This window comes from Xiphias gladius, chromosome 17 (genome assembly GCF_016859285.1).
Source record: "Xiphias gladius isolate SHS-SW01 ecotype Sanya breed wild chromosome 17, ASM1685928v1, whole genome shotgun sequence".
In the NCBI taxonomy this organism is placed as follows: domain Eukaryota; kingdom Metazoa; phylum Chordata; class Actinopteri; order Istiophoriformes; family Xiphiidae; genus Xiphias; species Xiphias gladius.
This window is the reverse complement of record NC_053416.1, coordinates 887553-906239: the sequence shown is the minus strand read 5'-3', so window position 1 is coordinate 906239 and position 18687 is coordinate 887553. Positions and strand designations below refer to the sequence as shown.

The window sequence follows — 18687 nt, the reverse complement described above, 5'->3', positions numbered from 1 at the left end:
TTTCATCCTTGTTCCGTCGTCTGGCAACAGAAACAGAAAAACGTAAATGACAACAGCTTTATTGAGAATTCAGATGGATTAAATTGCTGTATATGTGAGCACAGAAAGTAGGACAGAGGCGAAAAGATAAAGGGTGGTCTAGCCGCATACTAGGTTTTGACCTAGTGTTTTCTAACAATTGATCAACTATTGTCTTGTTAACACGTCCAGAAATGCCTTGAAATTTGCAGCTATACACGTTACTACCTACCCATCTGTTGATTGTGCTGACAAGTGATGATGTCACATGAAGTAGGCGTGAGTGCAGAGCTCATATACACTATAGTATGTGAGGACAGGCAGACCCTGCAGACCAGCTCTGCCCACATGGAAACAAGACTCTAACCTGCTAACTGTCTGCACAGGGAAAAAGTACGTTGATCATTTGGGTCAAGGATGTGGACTCAGTGCCCGTCTCTGCGCTAAAGATGAGATGCTCTCACTGCTAAGACTGCAAACTGGACAGAATTTATTTCGCTTTGCCCCAATTTTTAATCAACAGGTTGATGTTTTTGAAGTATTTAATGTTTCTGTAATATGTCCAACACAAATGAGTCTCAGACCAACGTCACTGCAGAACAGCAGTATCAGGGGTTACTGGGATTATTGTTCTTTTCCACTGTGTCTACGGTGCCATGCTGTGTGTTTCTCTTCATTAATGTGACCCTGTTATTCACCTTGAGGAGTAAACCGGTGTTTCGTGAGACCTCCCGTTATGTTTTTCTGTTTAACCTACTGTTTGCAGACACTGTACTGCTGGCACATAGCCAGTTACTGTACCTACTGGCTGTTTGTAGAATAAGGATGACGTATCCTGTGTGTGGGGTTTTTGCCCTTTTTGCCAGTCTCACAACTGTGATCTCTCCTCTCACACTGGTGGTGATGTCTCTGGAGAGATATGTAGCTGTGTGTTACCCGCTGAGGCACGCTACCATCATGACCATCAGAAACACAGGGGTGGCTATCGTTTTGGTTTGGGCCGTCAGTTCACTAAATGTCCTCATTCAAGCTATTTTACTGTTAAATTTTCCGTTTGAAGACCTGCAGAGCCTGCAGATGAAAGACTTTTGTGACAAAGACAGCATGTTGCTTGGCCCAATGTCTGATCTTTATGACAAAGCCTTTACTGGTTTTCTGTTTGTTTCAGCTGGTGTGGCAATCACTTGCTCGTATATTGGTGTGATGGTAGCAGCCAGATCAGCCTCTACGAACAGCGCTTCAGCCCGTAAAGCTCTTAACACACTGCTGCTGCATCTGGTGCAGCTGGGCCTCAGTCTCTCCTCAACTGTGCACAATCCATTGCTCATAGCTATCTCAAAGGTCCTCGACAGGATAATAATTGTACGCATCCAAACGGTCCTTTATATGTGTATTATCATCCTCCCAAGATGTCTGAGTGCTCTAATCTATGGCATCCGAGACCAGAACATCAGACCCATCCTAGTATATCATCTCTGCTGTCATTGGAAATGTTCACCTTTGCGTTCAGTTGTCACAGCCAGGGCTAAAATCAGCATATTTACCACTTCTTAAATAAATATACATTTCTTAGCAAAGGGTGAACATTTACTTAAAATTGAGGGAGTATCGTTTGTAGAGTTTTTTTGTAAAGGGACAATTGCTGCATGCTATTTATGATCTACACTACATAAAAACGTATGTTAGGTAGATCAAAATAATGTTGATATGTCAAAACAAGACCAAATATTGTTACATCTGAAACCAAGATCATTTTCATGGATTGGTTACACAAAGGGCAAGTGAGAATGTTTTGGTTTGTTTATTGGTTTTTAATTTTAATTTCCAGATAAACGATACTATGGACACAAAACACCATGAACATAACTGTGACTGTTACAAGAGATATAAGCTTTGAGAACTCAAACATAATGTATATATATATATATATATAACAATATATACAATATATATATATATACACACATATATATACATACACATATATATATATATATTATGCAATATGATGACTTAAAAGAATTGGATTGTGTGTAATGTTTGAAAATTTGTGTCGAAATTTCATATTTATGGACCACAGTATATTTTATATATATGTATATATGTATAAAAATACATACATTTAGGTCCGTAAGTGTTTGGACAGAGACACACCTTTCATAATTTTGCCTCTGTATACCACCACGATGGACTTGACATGAAGCAACCATGATGTGATTGAAACGTAAACTTTCAGCTTTAATTCAAGGGGTTTAGCCAGGTCAAGAACACTCTCAAGGAGGCAGGCATATCATCGTCAAGAAACGCCTTCATGAATGTAAATACAGAGGATATACCACAAGGTGCAAACGACTGGTAAAACACAAGGACAGAAAACCAGATTAGACTTTGCCAGAAAACCCCTAAAAAAACCTGCCCAGTTCTGGGACCAGATTCTTTGGACAGATGAAACCCAGATGAACTTGCACCAGAATGATGGGAAGAGAAGAGCGTGGAGAAGGAAAAGAACGGCTCATGATCCAAAGCCACCACATCATCTTTCAGACACGGTGGAGGCAGCGTTATGGTCTGGGCATGTATGGCTGCCAATGGAACCGGGTCGCTGATGTTTATTGATGATATAACTGCTGATAGAAGTAGCAGGATGAATTCTAACGTGTATTGTTCTAAAATATCTGCTCAGATTCAGCCAAATGCTGCAGAACTGACAGGGCAGTGCTTCACAGTACAGATGGATAATGACCCAAAACATGCTGCGAAACCAACCCAGGAGCTTCTCAAGGCAGAGAGATGGAATATTCTTCAATGGCCAAGTCAGTCACCTGACCTCAACCAAGCTGAACATACTTTTCACTTACTGAAGACAAAACTGAGGGCAGAAAGACCCACAAACAAGCAGCAACTGAGGGCAGCTGCAGTGAAGGCCTGGCGAAGCATCTCAAGAGAGGATACCCAACATGTAGTGTCGTCCATGGTTTCCAGACTTCAGATAGTCATTGACTGCAAAAGATTGTCATCTAAGCACTAAAAATAATCCTTACATTTATAATGATGTTGGTTTGTCCGATTACTTTGGAGCCTCTGAAAATGGGGGACTATCTATAAAAATAGCTGTAATTCCTAAACGGTTGATGCCATATTTTTGTTAAACCCCTTGAATTAAAGCTGAAAGTCTACACTTCAATCACATCTTGATAGTTTCGTTTCAAATTCCTTGTGGTGGCGTACAGAGGCAAATTTACGAAAATTGTGTCCGTGTGAAAATACTTTAAGAACACCCCCATTTATCCAGTTTTTATTGAAATTTCAGCAGCTCAAGTCCAGTGAATCCTTAAATGGTACAAAGGCCAGTGGTAATCTGCAAAGGTTAATAAAAAAAAATAACAATAATTTAAAAAAAAATGTGTTCACAAAAAAACTGAAAACCATGTAAATTTCATAGAAAACAGGCTTTTTTTCAGGGATTAAGAAATTTGTTCACTCACAGCTTTACTAGAGCAATGGAAGTAAATGAGGGCTTAAGACGTAATGCAAACTATTCCCACTGGTGCACCAACTTTTGTTGATGACTTATATACCCTCTGCACAAAGGCAGTGTCAGAACAAATTTAGTTACTACACCATCTGATTCATTATTAGGACAACACTGTGCTGCAGGAAGTAGTTACTGGTATACTGGTGCCAGAGTGGAAAGAAAAAGACAAGTAACAGAGGGACACTGGCTGGTCAGGGGCTTCATCCTGCAGCAAGATAATGACCCAGAACGTTAGAAGAACTGAACCAGGCGATGGCTTCACATGATGGTAGACCAGCACAGTCTCCGGACCTAAACCCCAAGGAGCTGGTGTGGGATGAACTGGACAGAAGGTGAAAGCAAAGCAACCTACAAGTACAACACATTTGTGTGAACTTCTGCAACAGTGTCGGGAAGAACACACTGAACAATAATTGATTCCCATTGTAGAGAGAACATCACAAGTGTGTTCAGCTGATGAAGGAGTCAAAAATTTAGATTAAATTTAGTTCAACAAAAAGATTCCATGATTGCTTTAAAAAAACTGTTATTTATTTTTTCTGTGCTTTAATTTCACAGTACACTGGGACATTACACAATGTAAATTTCAGTAACAACTGGAAAAATTGGGTTTTCAGAAAACTTTTGAAGTATATATATAATGTATATATGTTCAGTCCTGGTTGAAATCTTTGGCACCTCTGAATTTTTAGTACAGCATTTAGAATATCTTCAGAAATACATGCAAATTAACCAATTTTGTATGATCTGATATTTAATAAAATGTCCAATGTTATTGAACAACAACAAAAAATGCTTTCATATAGTGAAATAAGAAATATAGACATAAAATGTACGCTTAACAAAATTATTGGCCACTTTTTTTATAGATAAGTCAAAGTCTTTCTAGGATAATGTTCTATAGACAGATGAAACCGAGGTAGATCTCTGGGAATGCAGTGGATCAGTTTGTTTATAGGCGACGACATGAAGCCCATGAGGAAAAGAACACCCTACCCACAGTAAAACATGATGGAGGTCCTATCAGGCTGTGGGGCTGCTTTGCTGCCTCTAGTACTGGAGGCATTAAAATCAAAAGGAATGATGAAATTAGAAGATTACCAAGGCATTTTAGAGCGAAATGTGTTAGCCAGCATCAGAAAACTAGGTTTGAGGTGAAGGTCTTGGATCTTTCAGCAGATCAACAACCCAAAGCACAGATCCAGCAGCTCAACAGAATGATTGAAAAGGAAAAGTTGGGCTGTTTTAAACTGGCCAGCAATGAGTCCTGACATAAATCCCCTTGAAAACCTTGGAGAGAGCTGAAATCTGCCATTGCCAAGACGACTCCTGCAAAACTTAAAAGAGCTTGAACGCATAGCAATGGAAGAGTGGCAGAAACTACCTGCAGACAGGTGCAAGAAGCTTATAGATGGCTACAAGGAACGTTTAGAGGCTGCTGTTGTTGCCAAGGTTCTGCAACCAAATATTTGGGAAGGGTGCCAATAATTGTGTCTGGGGTACATACTGTGTTTGTATTTTTTCACCATTATGCAAGTTCTGTTTTTTTATTTTCTTTTGTTCAGTAACTTTTGACATTATATTCAATATTTTGATTACAAACAATGGTTCATTTGCATTTATTTCTGAAGATATTCTAAATTCAGAACTTAAAATTCTGGGGTGCCAATAATTTCAACCAGGACTGTATACAATTACAAAAATACTTCTGTCTTGCCCAGTAGCAGAAAATAAAAACACTAGAATAATAACAAGGCAGGTTGTGCCTTTCTGCTGCAATCTTGACAGGGTTAAGCTGCATTCATTGCAGAATGGGTGCGATGGTTTCCAAGCCATGAGCAACCCAATGGTCAAGTGGTTTCTGCAGAGGTCAAGTAGTTGAGGTACTTGTTTCTTGCTCAGTTCCTTTGTAGGACCTGCAGCTGATGCTGAATGGGTTGTCAGAAACCCCTTTCTATCATTTGGAACTGCTGAGTCCAAATTCTCTGTTCATTAAAACAGTGCTCTTCTTAGGGCCTGGTCACACCAGGAAGTGGCAGAGCAACACTCATCCACCTGGTGACATGACTATTCAGACTGCTATTTTGTGAACTGCTGTAGCTGGCGAGTAAAGGTCTCAAACACTAGCCAGCAAGGAACAAGCTAGTGCTTACTAGGCACAAAACCTCCCTGAGCTTCTTTATATTTTCGCTGTACTGTGCTGTTCACTACCCCCTGGCATTTTGTATTTTGGTTTGTATGTCACTTCATTCAATGAAAAGTTTAACTGAAGAGGGGAAAAAAAGTCTCCGAGCTAAGGAACTTGCTAACTGTCAGTTGGTCATAAACGGGACATAAAGTTTAGAGTTTTTTCAAAAGGTGTATCTGTACCATCAACTCCACTGACATTTGAAAAGCTACGATGATTTTCTCTTTCTTGGACTCTCCAGCTCTCTGTTCCCTCATAGATCAACACTGTCTGGACGGCTGGCTATTGTTCACTACCAGAAATTCCCCGGTCAAAGTTCACCAAAGTTGCACTTAGGGATGGATACTGAGGGCTGGTCTTGAATTGGTTCCTGATCGATCAGAACCATAATACCGATAACTTCTTTCAGCAGTCGACCCTGCCATCACTATTTGAATGTCGTAATTTATGAATTAGTCCACCCACACCAAAGAAAAGCCCATCCTCCTGGCTTGAGTAGGTGATGCCCAGAATAAATGATCAGAATAAACAGAGCTCTGAGTTGACCTCAAGTCAAGGTGACAGTCCACAACATCACCTGTGTAAATAAAAGATTTAAACATATTAATGTTAAATGCAGCTGCCGTGGTGGTCTAATGGTCTACCTGCTTGTGATAAAAGTGGAAATGAACAGACACATTGAGCACTGGTCTGCCTAATTATAAATCTGAATCCCATTAAAATTAAGGAAGCTACTGATACGAGTGCTGATGAGTATGGATACAGGTAATCAGTCCCAGTATCAATAAAATCTTTGTTGTAAAAATCCCTACTGGAACTTATCGTGAAAACGTTTGTGGACCAACTGATTGCAGTGATTACATTTAAATTAACAACTGAGAAATTTCACTATTTAAATGTTGGTGTGACCGGGGCCTTTATGCCTGACATACTAACAAGGTTTTGTTCTCGGTTTCTGAGCATTGCCTGCTTCATTAGCTCACCACTCATGCTTGTCTGTAACAAAGGTAATCATGAAAAAGGTACAACTTTGCTTTTTCGCCCACACCACCCTACCGCATCACAATTTTTGATTGAATATGCTTTCACGTCCACGTTTATTTGGATTGAAAAATTGTTTCAAAAATAAACAGCAATCCAATTTTGTTCTTCCTGGACGACATTATAGCATGGACAACGGACTTGAAAATAATGGTAAAGGAATCACATCACCATTTGCTAAGACATTACCCGTGCTTACATGTGATGGTGTCACATGACATGGGTGTGAAGACTGAGCTCATATACTCTGCCACGGTCGGCAAACCCTGCAGCACTGCCTGCAGTGACACAGGCACGGCCTCCAACCTGCCAACTGTCTGCACAGGAGAAATGTATGCAGATAATTCCTGGTTTTGCTTGTGAACTCACCAGGCATCTCTACTCCAGAGATAATGGATCTTCACTGTTACCAGAACAGAAATTGAGGATTAACTGTGCTTTTGTGCTCCCTTTACATCAAGAGGTTAATATTTTTGTTGATTAAATGCTTCTCTAAAATGTCATGTGCAAATCAGTCTCTGACCAACATCACTGCTGAACAGCAGTATCAGGGTTTACTGGGATTAGTGTTCTTTTCCACTGTGTCTACGGTGCCATGCTGTGTGTTCCTCCTGATTAATGGGACCATGTTATTCACCTTGAGGAGTAAACCGGTATTTCGTGAGACCTCCCGTTATGTTTTTCTGTTTAACCTGCTGTTTGCAGACACTGTACTGCTGGCACAAAGTCAGGTATTGTACCTACTGGCTGCTAGTAGAATAAGGATGACGTATCCTGTGTGTGGTGTTCTTGCCCTTTTTGCCAATCTCACAACTGTGATCTCTCCTCTCACACTGGTGGTGATGTCTCTGGAGAGATACGTAGCTGTGTGTTACCCGCTGAGGCACGCTACCATCATGACCATCAGAAACACAGGGGTGGCTATCGTTGTGGTTTGGGCCGTCAGTTCACTAAATGTCCTCATTCAAGCTATTTTACTGTTAAATTTTCCGTTTGAAGACCTGCAGAGCCTGCAGATGAAAGACTTTTGTGGCAAAGAAAGCATGTTGCTTGATCCAATGTCTGATCTTTATGACAAAGCCTTCACCTGTTTTCTGTTTGTTTCAGCTGGTGTGGCGATCACTTGCTCGTATATGGGTGTGATGGTAGCAGCCAGATCAGCCTCTACAAACAGAGCTTCAGCCCGTAAGGCTCGTAACACACTGCTGCTGCATCTGGTGCAGCTGGGCCTCAGTCTCTCCTCAACTGTGCACACTCCATTGCTCATAGCTATCTCAAAGGTCCTCGAAAGGATAATAATTGTACGCATCCAAACGGTCCTTTATATGTGTATTATCATCCTCCCAAGATGTTTGAGTGCTCTAATCTATGGCATCCGAGACCAGAACATCAGACCCGTCCTATTAAATCATCTCTGCTGTCAGCGGAGATGTTCGCCTTTTCTCTCACTCATCCCAGCGAAGACAAAAATAAGAATAATTATCACTTCATAGATAAACATTTTTAACAAAATCTGGGTTTGCTGCATGCTACTTATGACCTACAGGATATATATATAATATTAGCTAAATGTTTTTGGGTTTTTTTTGTAAGCAGGTAAAATTTCAGAGCCACAGGACACCATGAATGTAACTGTGACCCCTGAATTATCATTCAAGGTATTTGAGGTTTAAAACCTAAAAAATGTGTATAGGGAAAATTAAGAGGGATATTTTTAACACAAGAAAATCTAAACATGTACAGAAAGAAGTGGCCTTGTTTTTAATCACAATTGGTATAAACCACTCATTATAATGTGTGGACAACGTCTTCTCTTTTCGCTTCTGTCCTACTCTTTTTGTGCTCACATATACAGTAATTTAATGCAGCTGAATTCCCAATGAAGCCGTTCTCATTTACATGTTTTTCTGTTTCTGTTGTCAGACGACGGAACAAGGATGAAACAGTGACTGAAACGTAGCCCATTGAGACGACATGTTAACCAGCAGTCACTTCCAAATCATTTACAAGCTGCTGCTCTGCTGCTGAAATCCTGGTTTTATAACCTGACAAAAAAAAAAAAAAAAAATTGACAAAATCAACATACACATAAGTTAAAGATAACAGATGTGCTGTGATTTCAGCTATATTGAGCTTTAAAATGATCACCCCACGAAAAGTCAGAAAGTCCGACCTCACTCTCACAATACTGGCGACTCTCTTCTACAGAAAGTAGCTAAGGTTTGTCCATAAAGTCTCTAGATCAGTTGCTAGGTGTCTTTTTGAGGAAACGTCGCTAAAGGGTGTAAAAAGCTGGTAAATTAGTGACAAAGGCAGTAAAATGGCGCCACTGCCTGTAAATGCGACACTGTTTGCGCCAATTCATTTTGAAAGAGCAACAGACAAAGTGGAAACTCCAACATTTGGCTGGCCAACCAATGATGTAACCTCAGCATTCTGTCACTCAGTCACTCAATCAGTCGGTCATGGACATTAGCGTTTTTGCTTTCCCCGCTGTTACAGTCCAGCCAAAAGGTAAACTACCTATAACTGTTAGTCCTATTCAGAGAATAAATACGACAGACTACAATCCAATGTATCAGTGCTAAAAAGAGCCAAAAGTAGGAAAAGGGAGAGGGAGCTGCTGTGTCGCAAATCATTGAGGTGCTGTAGCGCCAGAAGTTAGTGATGTGGCAGAGCTGTTTACTGGATTACAAGAGGTAGTATAGGTATACCCAACAAAATGGCCAAGAAGTGTATAAACTAGGTCGTCTCTGAAGGATGTCCCTGATGCAATTTAGTCTAGTTTTTTTTTTTTAAATTCAGTAATTGAGATTGTCAGAGGCTTTCATTTGTCATTTTGATTGGTTGCCGAACCTCAGGAGGGCAGGTCTTATCTAAAATGAGCTGGTCGATGGCAGATAACAGACTGAGAGTAGAGGGAAAAGAGAGAACAGTTGCATGTTACTAATAGTTAGCAACTTTTCTGAACCGGGATGGACAATGTGCATTTAGTGTATGTTGTTGCCTGCTGGTAGATTGTATAGCCGTAAGTCTTAGTCGTAATTAAATCCCCTGGACATAACAACAAATAATTTTGCCAGTACTACCTGTGCCGTGACAATAAGAATGATGAGCAAAACTACAAATATAAGCCCTAAGCAGTTAGAAATCATAATTATCCTTTAGGTAGTCCTTTTAGTCAACAAGTAATTAGCCTCAGTAAATGATAGCATGCTAAAATGTGAAATGTGACAATGTTAAAATGCTAACATTAGCCTGCGAACATTCATAGGAATATGAAAATAAAGCAATATGGTTGAATTCATCCCTTTGTTCACTCATTCATTACTTCCATATGATAGACACTCAATAGTGAGCAGTAAATTGAGATTTCAGACACCAACCATCGTCATTTTGCACCATCACTGACAGACAAAGAGTCGCAAAACAATCATTTTTACATCTATAAAATGTAATGCATCGTATTGTGAGCTTATTAGAAATCTGCATGCAAGTTTTGTACTACAGCAGGAAGACAGACAGCTGAATCATGTTAATTCAACTTGTCACTGCAAGCTCATGTGGATCAAATGACAAGATAAGATTCCTTGATACTAAGGTACCTCACCCATGCTTGCATGCTCAGTATCCATTCCTTGCATAAGAAATCATAGGTCAGAGGGGACCTACGACTTCAACATATCTTGTCCAAAAGAGCTTTTCCATGGCAAGCTAGCCGAAGAAAAACATTGAGTCATCTTTCAAAAGTTGCGGGATAAAAGAAGAGAAAAGATGAGAAAAGCAACTAAGAAATTGAGAACTGCTGAAATTTTCTGAGAATCCATGATTTCAGGTCCCACATTCCCTCATTAAGGGACAGACCCTTCTATACCATAATAGGTCTCTTAAATCGCCTACAAACTCACCGATGACCAAAGCAAATGTCTTGATGATAGTGGGCCTCTTTGTTCTCAGTTGACAAACAACACAATATCTAACACGTGGGGCGCCTGTGGCTCAGGTGACACAGTGGTCGTCCTCTAACCGGAAGGTTGGTGGTTGAATCCACGGCTCCTCCAGTCCACATGTCAAAGTGCCCTTGAGCAAGATACCGAACCCCAAATGGCCCTGATGGCTGTGCCCTTAATTTTTGTGAGTGTGTGAATGCGATGTATGAATGTGTGTGCGAATGGGTGAATGTGGCAGTAGTGCAAAGCGATTTGATTGGTCGATAAGACTAGAAAAGCACTATATAGGTGGAGGTCACTTACCATTTAACACAGAGAGTTACTGTGTTAACATCAACAGCAACACTACTCACTAGCTACTCCTACTGTTTGGTGCTGGTGCACTTGCACAGACGGTGATGAAACTAGTGGGAATAGTGTTATATCACCCACACATTGCACCCTCCTTGTGAAACTAGATGGCAGGTGAAAAGAAGCCCCTGGGGACATTGTCTGTCAGGGAGGTAGCTACACCCTCACCTGGCCAATGTAGACTTGGCAGTGAAGAGGACTGATATGCATGTAGAAATGGGCATTCCCAACCCACAATGGACAAGACCATGAGCATCGGTATGGCACTGATGTGTCCCTTTTATAGCTTTATCTGGCATTCACTCTGTTCATTTCCAACCACCTACTGATGTTTGTTTTTTTCAGCCATATCTCCCAGTTTCTTTATTTAAGTAATTCAATAAAAATGCTTTCATTTGAATCATGTCTCTGCCCCTTATGTGAACGAGTCTGTGTGGCTTGTTTATCTGTGCTTGGCAGTACCTATTTCCTAGTTTTACTTGTTTCCTGGGCGTTGTTCCCTTTCCAACGCACCCACTAAAAATACTGTAGTTCCCTCCTATCTCACTCCCTCTGCCACACACATTATGTGTACCTGTCCTAAGTACCTTTCGCATGGAAACTGCCTGTCAAAAGACTCCATCATGAAAGAGTGTGTGGCGGTGAAATAGGGGGTCCCCGCATCAAGGATAAATTCAAGATCTGTCTCCTCCCTATGTCTGGCCCAGTGGATGGATGTGACAGCCCCATGTCAGCTGGCTTTCAGTCACTCTCCTGCAACCCTTTGTTTGGCTCCATCTTGCAACAGATCATTAATGGAAGCAGCAGAAAGGCATAAGAGTAGCTAGGCTCATATCCAAGACCGATCCTGGTCTTTTGTGCAATGTAAACTGGTAAATGTAGGCACTGTTACAGAGAGTCTCTCTTAGATCAACACGTTAGTATGAATGGTACCAAAGTGGTTATAGTTTTAATGAAACAGTCAAAAACAAAATACTAACACAACCCTAAGAGAATAAATATAATTTTGTTACATTCATCACAATTACTCCTGGTTTATGGATAATGTGATGAACTGGATCCGGGTACTGAAGAGGTGATGTGGTAGAAAGATTACATCACTCATTAATAAATAACAATGCTGGCACGTGATTGTGTTACGTGAAGTGGAACAGAGGAGAGTTCATAAACAATATGTGAGGACAGGCAAACCCTGCAGACCAGCTCTGCTCACACTAAAACAAGACCGGCGTCTACCCTAATAAAAAGTATGTGGATGATTTTGTGTTTTACTTGTCAATTCAGTGGCATTCTCTGCTCTAAAGATGGCTTATATTCACTGTTCTAGGAATACAAATAGCACAAGAGTCCTTCTGTTTTTGCTGTCAGATTACATCAAGTGGTTAACATTTTGTATGTCCTTTCAATGCCTCTCTAAGATGACAAATGCAACTCAATCTCAGACGACTATCAATGATGGACGAGGGATACTGGAAAGAGTGTTCTTTTCCACTGTGTCTACGGTGCCATGCTGTGTGTTCCTCCTGATTAATGGGACCATGTTATTCACCTTGAGGAGTAAACCGGTATTTTGTGAGACCTCCCGTTATGTTTTTCTGTTTAACCTGCTGTTTGCAGACACTGTACTGCTGGCACATAGCCAGTTACTGTACCTACTGGCTGCTAGTAGAATAAGGATGACGTATCCTGTGTGTGGTGTTCTTGCCCTTTTTGCCAATCTCACAACTGTGATCTCTCCTCTCACACTGGTGGTGATGTCTCTGGAGAGATACGTAGCTGTGTGTTACCCGCTGAGGCACGCTACCATCATGACCATCAGAAACACAGGGGTGGCTATCGTTGTGGTTTGGTCCGTCAGTTCACTAAATGTCCTCATTCAAGCTCTTTTACTGTTAAATTTTCCGTTTGAAGACCTGCAGAGCCTGCAGATGAAAGACTTTTGTGGCAAAGAAAACATGCTGCTTGGCCCAATGTCTGATCTTTATGACAAAGCCTTTACTGGTTTTCTGTTCTTTTCCGCTGGTGTGGCGATCACTTGCTCGTATATTGGTGTGATGGTAGCAGCCAGATCAGCCTCTACGAACAGAGCTTCAGCCCGTAAGGCTCGTAACACACTGCTGCTGCATCTGGTGCAGCTGGGCCTCAGTCTCTCCTCAACTGTGCACACTCCATTGCTCATAGCTATCTCAAAGGTCCTCGAAAGGATAATAATTGTACGCATCCAAACGGTCCTTTATATGTGTATTATCATCCTCCCAAGATGTTTGAGTGCTCTAATCTATGGCATCCGAGACCAGAACATCAGACCCATCCTAGTATATCATCTCTGCTGTCAGCGGAGATGTTCGCCTTTTCTCTCACTCATCCCAGCGAAGACAAAAATAAGAATAATTATCACTTCATAGATAAACATTTTTAACAAAATCTGGGTTTGCTGCATGCTACTTATGACCTACAGGATATATATATAATATTAGCTAAATGTTTTTGGGTTTTTTTTGTAAGCAGGTAAAATTTCAGAGCCACAGGACACCATGAATGTAACTGTGACCCCTGAATTATCATTCAAGGTATTTGAGGTTTAAAACCTATAAATGTGTATAGGGAAAATTAAGAGGGATATTTTTAACACAAGAAAATCTAAACATGTACAGAAAGAAGTGGCCTTGTTTTTAATCACAATTGGTATAAACCACTCATTATAATGAGTGGACAACGTCTTCTCTTTTCGCTTCTGTCCTACTCTTTTTGTGCTCACATATACAGTAATTTAATGCAGCTGAATTCCCAATAAAGCCGTTCTCATTTACATGTTTTTCTGTTTCTGTTGTCAGACGACGGAACAAGGATGAAACAGTGACTGAAACGTAGCCCATTGAGACGACATGTTAACCAGCAGTCACTTCCAAATCATTTACAAGCTGCTGCTCTGCTGCTGAAATCCTGGTTTTATAACCTGACAAAAAAAAAAAAAAAAAATTGACAAAATCAACATACACATAAGTTAAAGATAACAGATGTGCTGTGATTTCAGCTATATTGAGCTTTAAAATGATCACCCCACGAAAAGTCAGAAAGTCCGACCTCACTCTCACAATACTGGCGACTCTCTTCTACAGAAAGTAGCTAAGGTTTGTCCATAAAGTCTCTAGATCAGTTGCTAGGTGTCTTTTTGAGGAAACGTCGCTAAAGGGTGTAAAAAGCTGGTAAATTAGTGACAAAGGCAGTAAAATGGCGCCACTGCCTGTAAATGCCCCCCCCCCCCACGACACTGTTTGCGCCAATTCATTTTGAAAGAGCAACAGACAAAGTGGAAACTCCAACATTTGGCTGGCCAACCAATGATGTAACCTCAGCATTCTGTCACTCAGTCACTCAATCAGTCGGTCATGGACATTAGCGTTTTTGCTTTCCCCGCTGTTACAGTCCAGCCAAAAGGTAAACTACCTATAACTGTTAGTCCTATTCAGAGAATAAATACGACAGACTACAATCCAATGTATCAGTGCTAAAAAGAGCCAAAAGTAGGAAAAGGGAGAGGGAGCTGCTGTGTCGCAAATCATTGAGGTGCTGTAGCGCCAGAAGTTAGTGATGTGGCAGAGCTGTTTACTGGATTACAAGAGGTAGTATAGGTATACCCAACAAAATGGCCAAGAAGTGTATAAACTAGGTCGTCTCTGAAGGATGTCCCTGATGCAATTTAGTCTAGTTTTTTTTTTTTTTTAAATTCAGTAATTGAGATTGTCAGAGGCTTTCATTTGTCATTTTGATTGGTTGCCGAACCTCAGGAGGGCAGGTCTTATCTAAAATGAGCTGGTCGATGGCAGATAACAGACTGAGAGTAGAGGGAAAAGAGAGAACAGTTGCATGTTACTAATAGTTAGCAACTTTTCTGAACCGGGATGGACAATGTGCATTTAGTGTATGTTGTTGCCTGCTGGTAGATTGTATAGCCGTAAGTCTTAGTCGTAATTAAATCCCCTGGACATAACAACAAATAATTTTGCCAGTACTACCTGTGCCGTGACAATAAGAATGATGAGCAAAACTACAAATATAAGCCCTAAGCAGTTAGAAATCATAATTATCCTTTAGGTAGTCCTTTTAGTCAACAAGTAATTAGCCTCAGTAAATGATAGCATGCTAAAATGTGAAATGTGACAATGTTAAAATGCTAACATTAGCCTGCGAACATTCATAGGAATATGAAAATAAAGCAATATGGTTGAATTCATCCCTTTGTTCACTCATTCATTACTTCCATATGATAGACACTCAATAGTGAGCAGTAAATTGAGATTTCAGACACCAACCATCGTCATTTTGCACCATCACTGACAGACAAAGAGTCGCAAAACAATCATTTTTACATCTATAAAATGTAATGCATCGTATTGTGAGCTTATTAGAAATCTGCATGCAAGTTTTGTACTACAGCAGGGAAGACAGACAGCTGAATCATGTTAATTCAACTTGTCACTGCAAGCTCATGTGGATCAAATGACAAGATAAGATTCCTTGATACTAAGGTACCTCACCCATGCTTGCATGCTCAGTATCCATTCCTTGCATAAGAAATCATAGGTCAGAGGGGACCTACGACTTCAACATATCTTCTCCAAAAGAGCTTTTCCATGGCAAGCTAGCCGAAGAAAAACATTGAGTCATCTTTCAAAAGTTGCGGGATAAAAGAAGAGAAAAGATGAGAAAAGCAACTAAGAAATTGAGAACTGCTGAAATTTTCTGAGAATCCATGATTTCAGGTCCCACATTCCCTCATTAAGGGACAGACCCTTCTATACCATAATAGGTCTCTTAAATCGCCTACAAACTCACCGATGACCAAAGCAAATGTCTTGATGATAGTGGGCCTCTTTGTTCTCAGTTGACAAACAACACAATATCTAACACATGGGGCGCCTGTGGCTCAGGTGACACAGTGGTCGTCCTCTAACCGGAAGGTTGGTGGTTGAATCCACGGCTCCTCCAGTCCACATGTCAAAGTGCCCTTGAGCAAGATACCGAACCCCAAATGGCCCTGATGGCTGTGCCCTTAATTTTTGTGAGTGTGTGAATGCGATGTATGAATGTGTGTGCGAATGGGTGAATGTGGCAGTAGTGCAAAGCGATTTGATTGGTCGATAAGACTAGAAAAGCACTATATAGGTGGAGGTCACTTACCATTTAACACAGAGAGTTACTGTGTTAACATCAACAGCAACACTACTCACTAGCTACTCCTACTGTTTGGTGCTGGTGCACTTGCACAGACGGTGATGAAACTAGTGGGAATAGTGTTATATCACCCACACATTGCACCCTCCTTGTGAAACTAGATGGCAGGTGAAAAGAAGCCCCTGGTGACATTGTCTGTCAGGGAGGTAGCTACACCTGGCCAATGTAGACTTGGCAGTGAAGAGGACTGATATGCATGTAGAAATGGGCATTCCCAACCCACAATGGACAAGACCATGAGCATCGGTATGGCACTGATGTGTCCCTTTTATAGCTTTATCTGGCATTCACTCTGTTCATTTCCAACCACCTACTGATGTTTGTTTTTTTCAGCCATATCTCCCAGTTTCTTTATTTAAGTAATTCAATAAAAATGCTTTCATTTGAATCATGTCTCTGCCCCTTACGTGAACGAGTCTGTGTGGCTTGTTTATCTGTGTTTGGCAGTACCTATTTCCTAGTTTTACTCGTTTCCTGGGCGTTGTTCCCTTTCCAACGCACCCACTAAAAATACTGTAGTTCCCTCCTATCTCACTCCCTCTGCCACACACATTATGTGTACCTGTCCTAAGTACCTTTCGCATGGAAACTGCCTGTCAAAAGACTCCATCATGAAAGAGTGTGTGGCGGTGAAATAGGGGGTCCCCGCATCAAGGATAAATTCAAGATCTGTCTCGTCCCTATGTCTGGCCCAGTGGATGGATGTGACAGCCCCATGTCAGCTGGCTTTCAGTCACTCTCCTGCAACCCTTTGTTTGGCTCCATCTTGCAACAGATCATTAATGGAAGCAGCAGAAAGGCATAAGAGTAGCTAGGCTCATATCCAAGACCGATCCTGGTCTTTTGTGCAATGTAAACTGGTAAATGTAGGCACTGTTACAGAGAGTCTCTCTTAGATCAACACGTTAGTATGAATGGTACCAAAGTGGTTATAGTTTTAATGAAACAGTCAAAAACAAAATACTAACACAACCCTAAGAGAATAAATATAATTTTGTTACATTCATCACAATTACTCCTGGTTTATGGATAATGTGATGAACTGGATCCGGGTACTGAAGAGGTGATGTGGTAGAAAGATTACATCACTCATTAATAAATAACAATGCTGGCACGTGATTGTGTTACGTGAAGTGGAACAGAGGAGAGTTCATAAACAATATGTGAGGACAGGCAAACCCTGCAGACCAGCTCTGCTCACACTAAAACAAGCACGGCGTCTACCCTAATAAAAAGTATGTGGATGATTTTGTGTTTTACTTGTCAATTCAGTGGCATTCTCTGCTCTAAAGATGGCTTATATTCACTGTTCTAGGAATACAAATAGCACAAGAGTCCTTCTGTTTTTGCTGTCAGATTACATCAAGTGGTTAACATTTTGTATGTCCTTTCAATGCCTCTCTAAGATGACAAATGCAACTCAATCTCAGACGACTATCAATGATGGACGAGGGATACTGGAAAGAGTGTTCTTTTCCACTGTGTCTACGGTGCCATGCTGTGTGTTCCTCCTGATTAATGGGACCATGTTATTCACCTTGAGGAGTAAACCGGTATTTCGTGAGACCTCCCGTTATGTTTTTCTGTTTAACCTACTGTTTGCAGACACTGTACTGCTGGCACATAGCCAGTTACTGTACCTACTGGCTGCTAGTAGAATAAGGATGACGTATCCTGTGTGTGGTGTTCTTGCCCTTTTCGCCAGTCTCACTGCTGTGATCTCTCCTCTCACACTGGTGGTGATGTCTCTGGAGAGATACGTAGCTGTGTGTTACCCGCTGAGGCACGCTACCATCATGACCATCAGAAACACAGGGGTGGCTATCGTTTTGGTTTGGGCCGTCAGTTCACTAAATGTCCTCATTCAAGCTATTTTACTGTTAAATTTTCCGTTTGAAGACCTGCAGAGCCTGCAGATGAAAAACTTTTGTGCCAGAGAAAACATGCTGCTTGGCCCAATGTCTGATCTTTATGACAAAGCCTTTACTGGTTTTCTGTTCTTTTCCGCTGGTGTGGCGATCACTTGCTCGTATATTGGTGTGATGGTAGCAGCCAGATCAGCCTCTACGAACAGAGCTTCAGCCCGTAAGGCTCGTAAGACACTGCTGCTGCATCTGGTGCAGCTGGGCCTCATTCTCTCCTCAACTGTGCACAATCCATTGCTCATGGCTATCTCAAAGGTCCTCGACGGAATAATAATTGCACGCATCCAAACGGTCCTTTATATGTGTATTATCATCCTCCCAAGATGTTTGAGTGCTCTAATCTATGGCATCCGAGACCAGAACATCAGACCCATCCTAGTATATCATCTCTGCTGTGGACTGAAACTATCAGTTAACCCAGCCAAGTCTGAGATCTCAGCCTAG

The 18687-nt window shown here is 41.1% G+C and overlaps 4 protein-coding genes across 4 annotated transcripts; all 4 read left to right on the top strand.

The window, feature by feature from the left end:
- The first annotated feature begins 576 nt into the window (after nt 1-576).
- LOC120802817 (odorant receptor 131-2-like) lies at nt 577-1572 on the top strand. The gene has a single exon (XM_040150986.1). The coding sequence runs from the start codon at nt 577-579 to the stop codon at nt 1570-1572; it is 996 nt and encodes a 331-aa protein (XP_040006920.1).
- Nucleotides 1573-7279: 5707 nt separating this feature from the next.
- Nucleotides 7280-10808, top strand: LOC120802816 (odorant receptor 131-2-like). Its single transcript, XM_040150985.1, has 2 exons — nt 7280-8201; nt 10786-10808. The coding sequence occupies exons 1-2, from the start codon at nt 7280-7282 to the stop codon at nt 10806-10808; spliced, it is 945 nt and encodes a 314-aa protein (XP_040006919.1).
- Nucleotides 10809-12501: 1693 nt separating this feature from the next.
- Nucleotides 12502-16037, top strand: LOC120802815 (odorant receptor 131-2-like). Its single transcript, XM_040150984.1, has 2 exons — nt 12502-13414; nt 16015-16037. The coding sequence occupies exons 1-2, from the start codon at nt 12502-12504 to the stop codon at nt 16035-16037; spliced, it is 936 nt and encodes a 311-aa protein (XP_040006918.1).
- Nucleotides 16038-17724: 1687 nt separating this feature from the next.
- LOC120802813 (odorant receptor 131-2-like) lies at nt 17725-18687 on the top strand. The gene has a single exon (XM_040150980.1). The coding sequence runs from the start codon at nt 17725-17727 to the stop codon at nt 18685-18687; it is 963 nt and encodes a 320-aa protein (XP_040006914.1).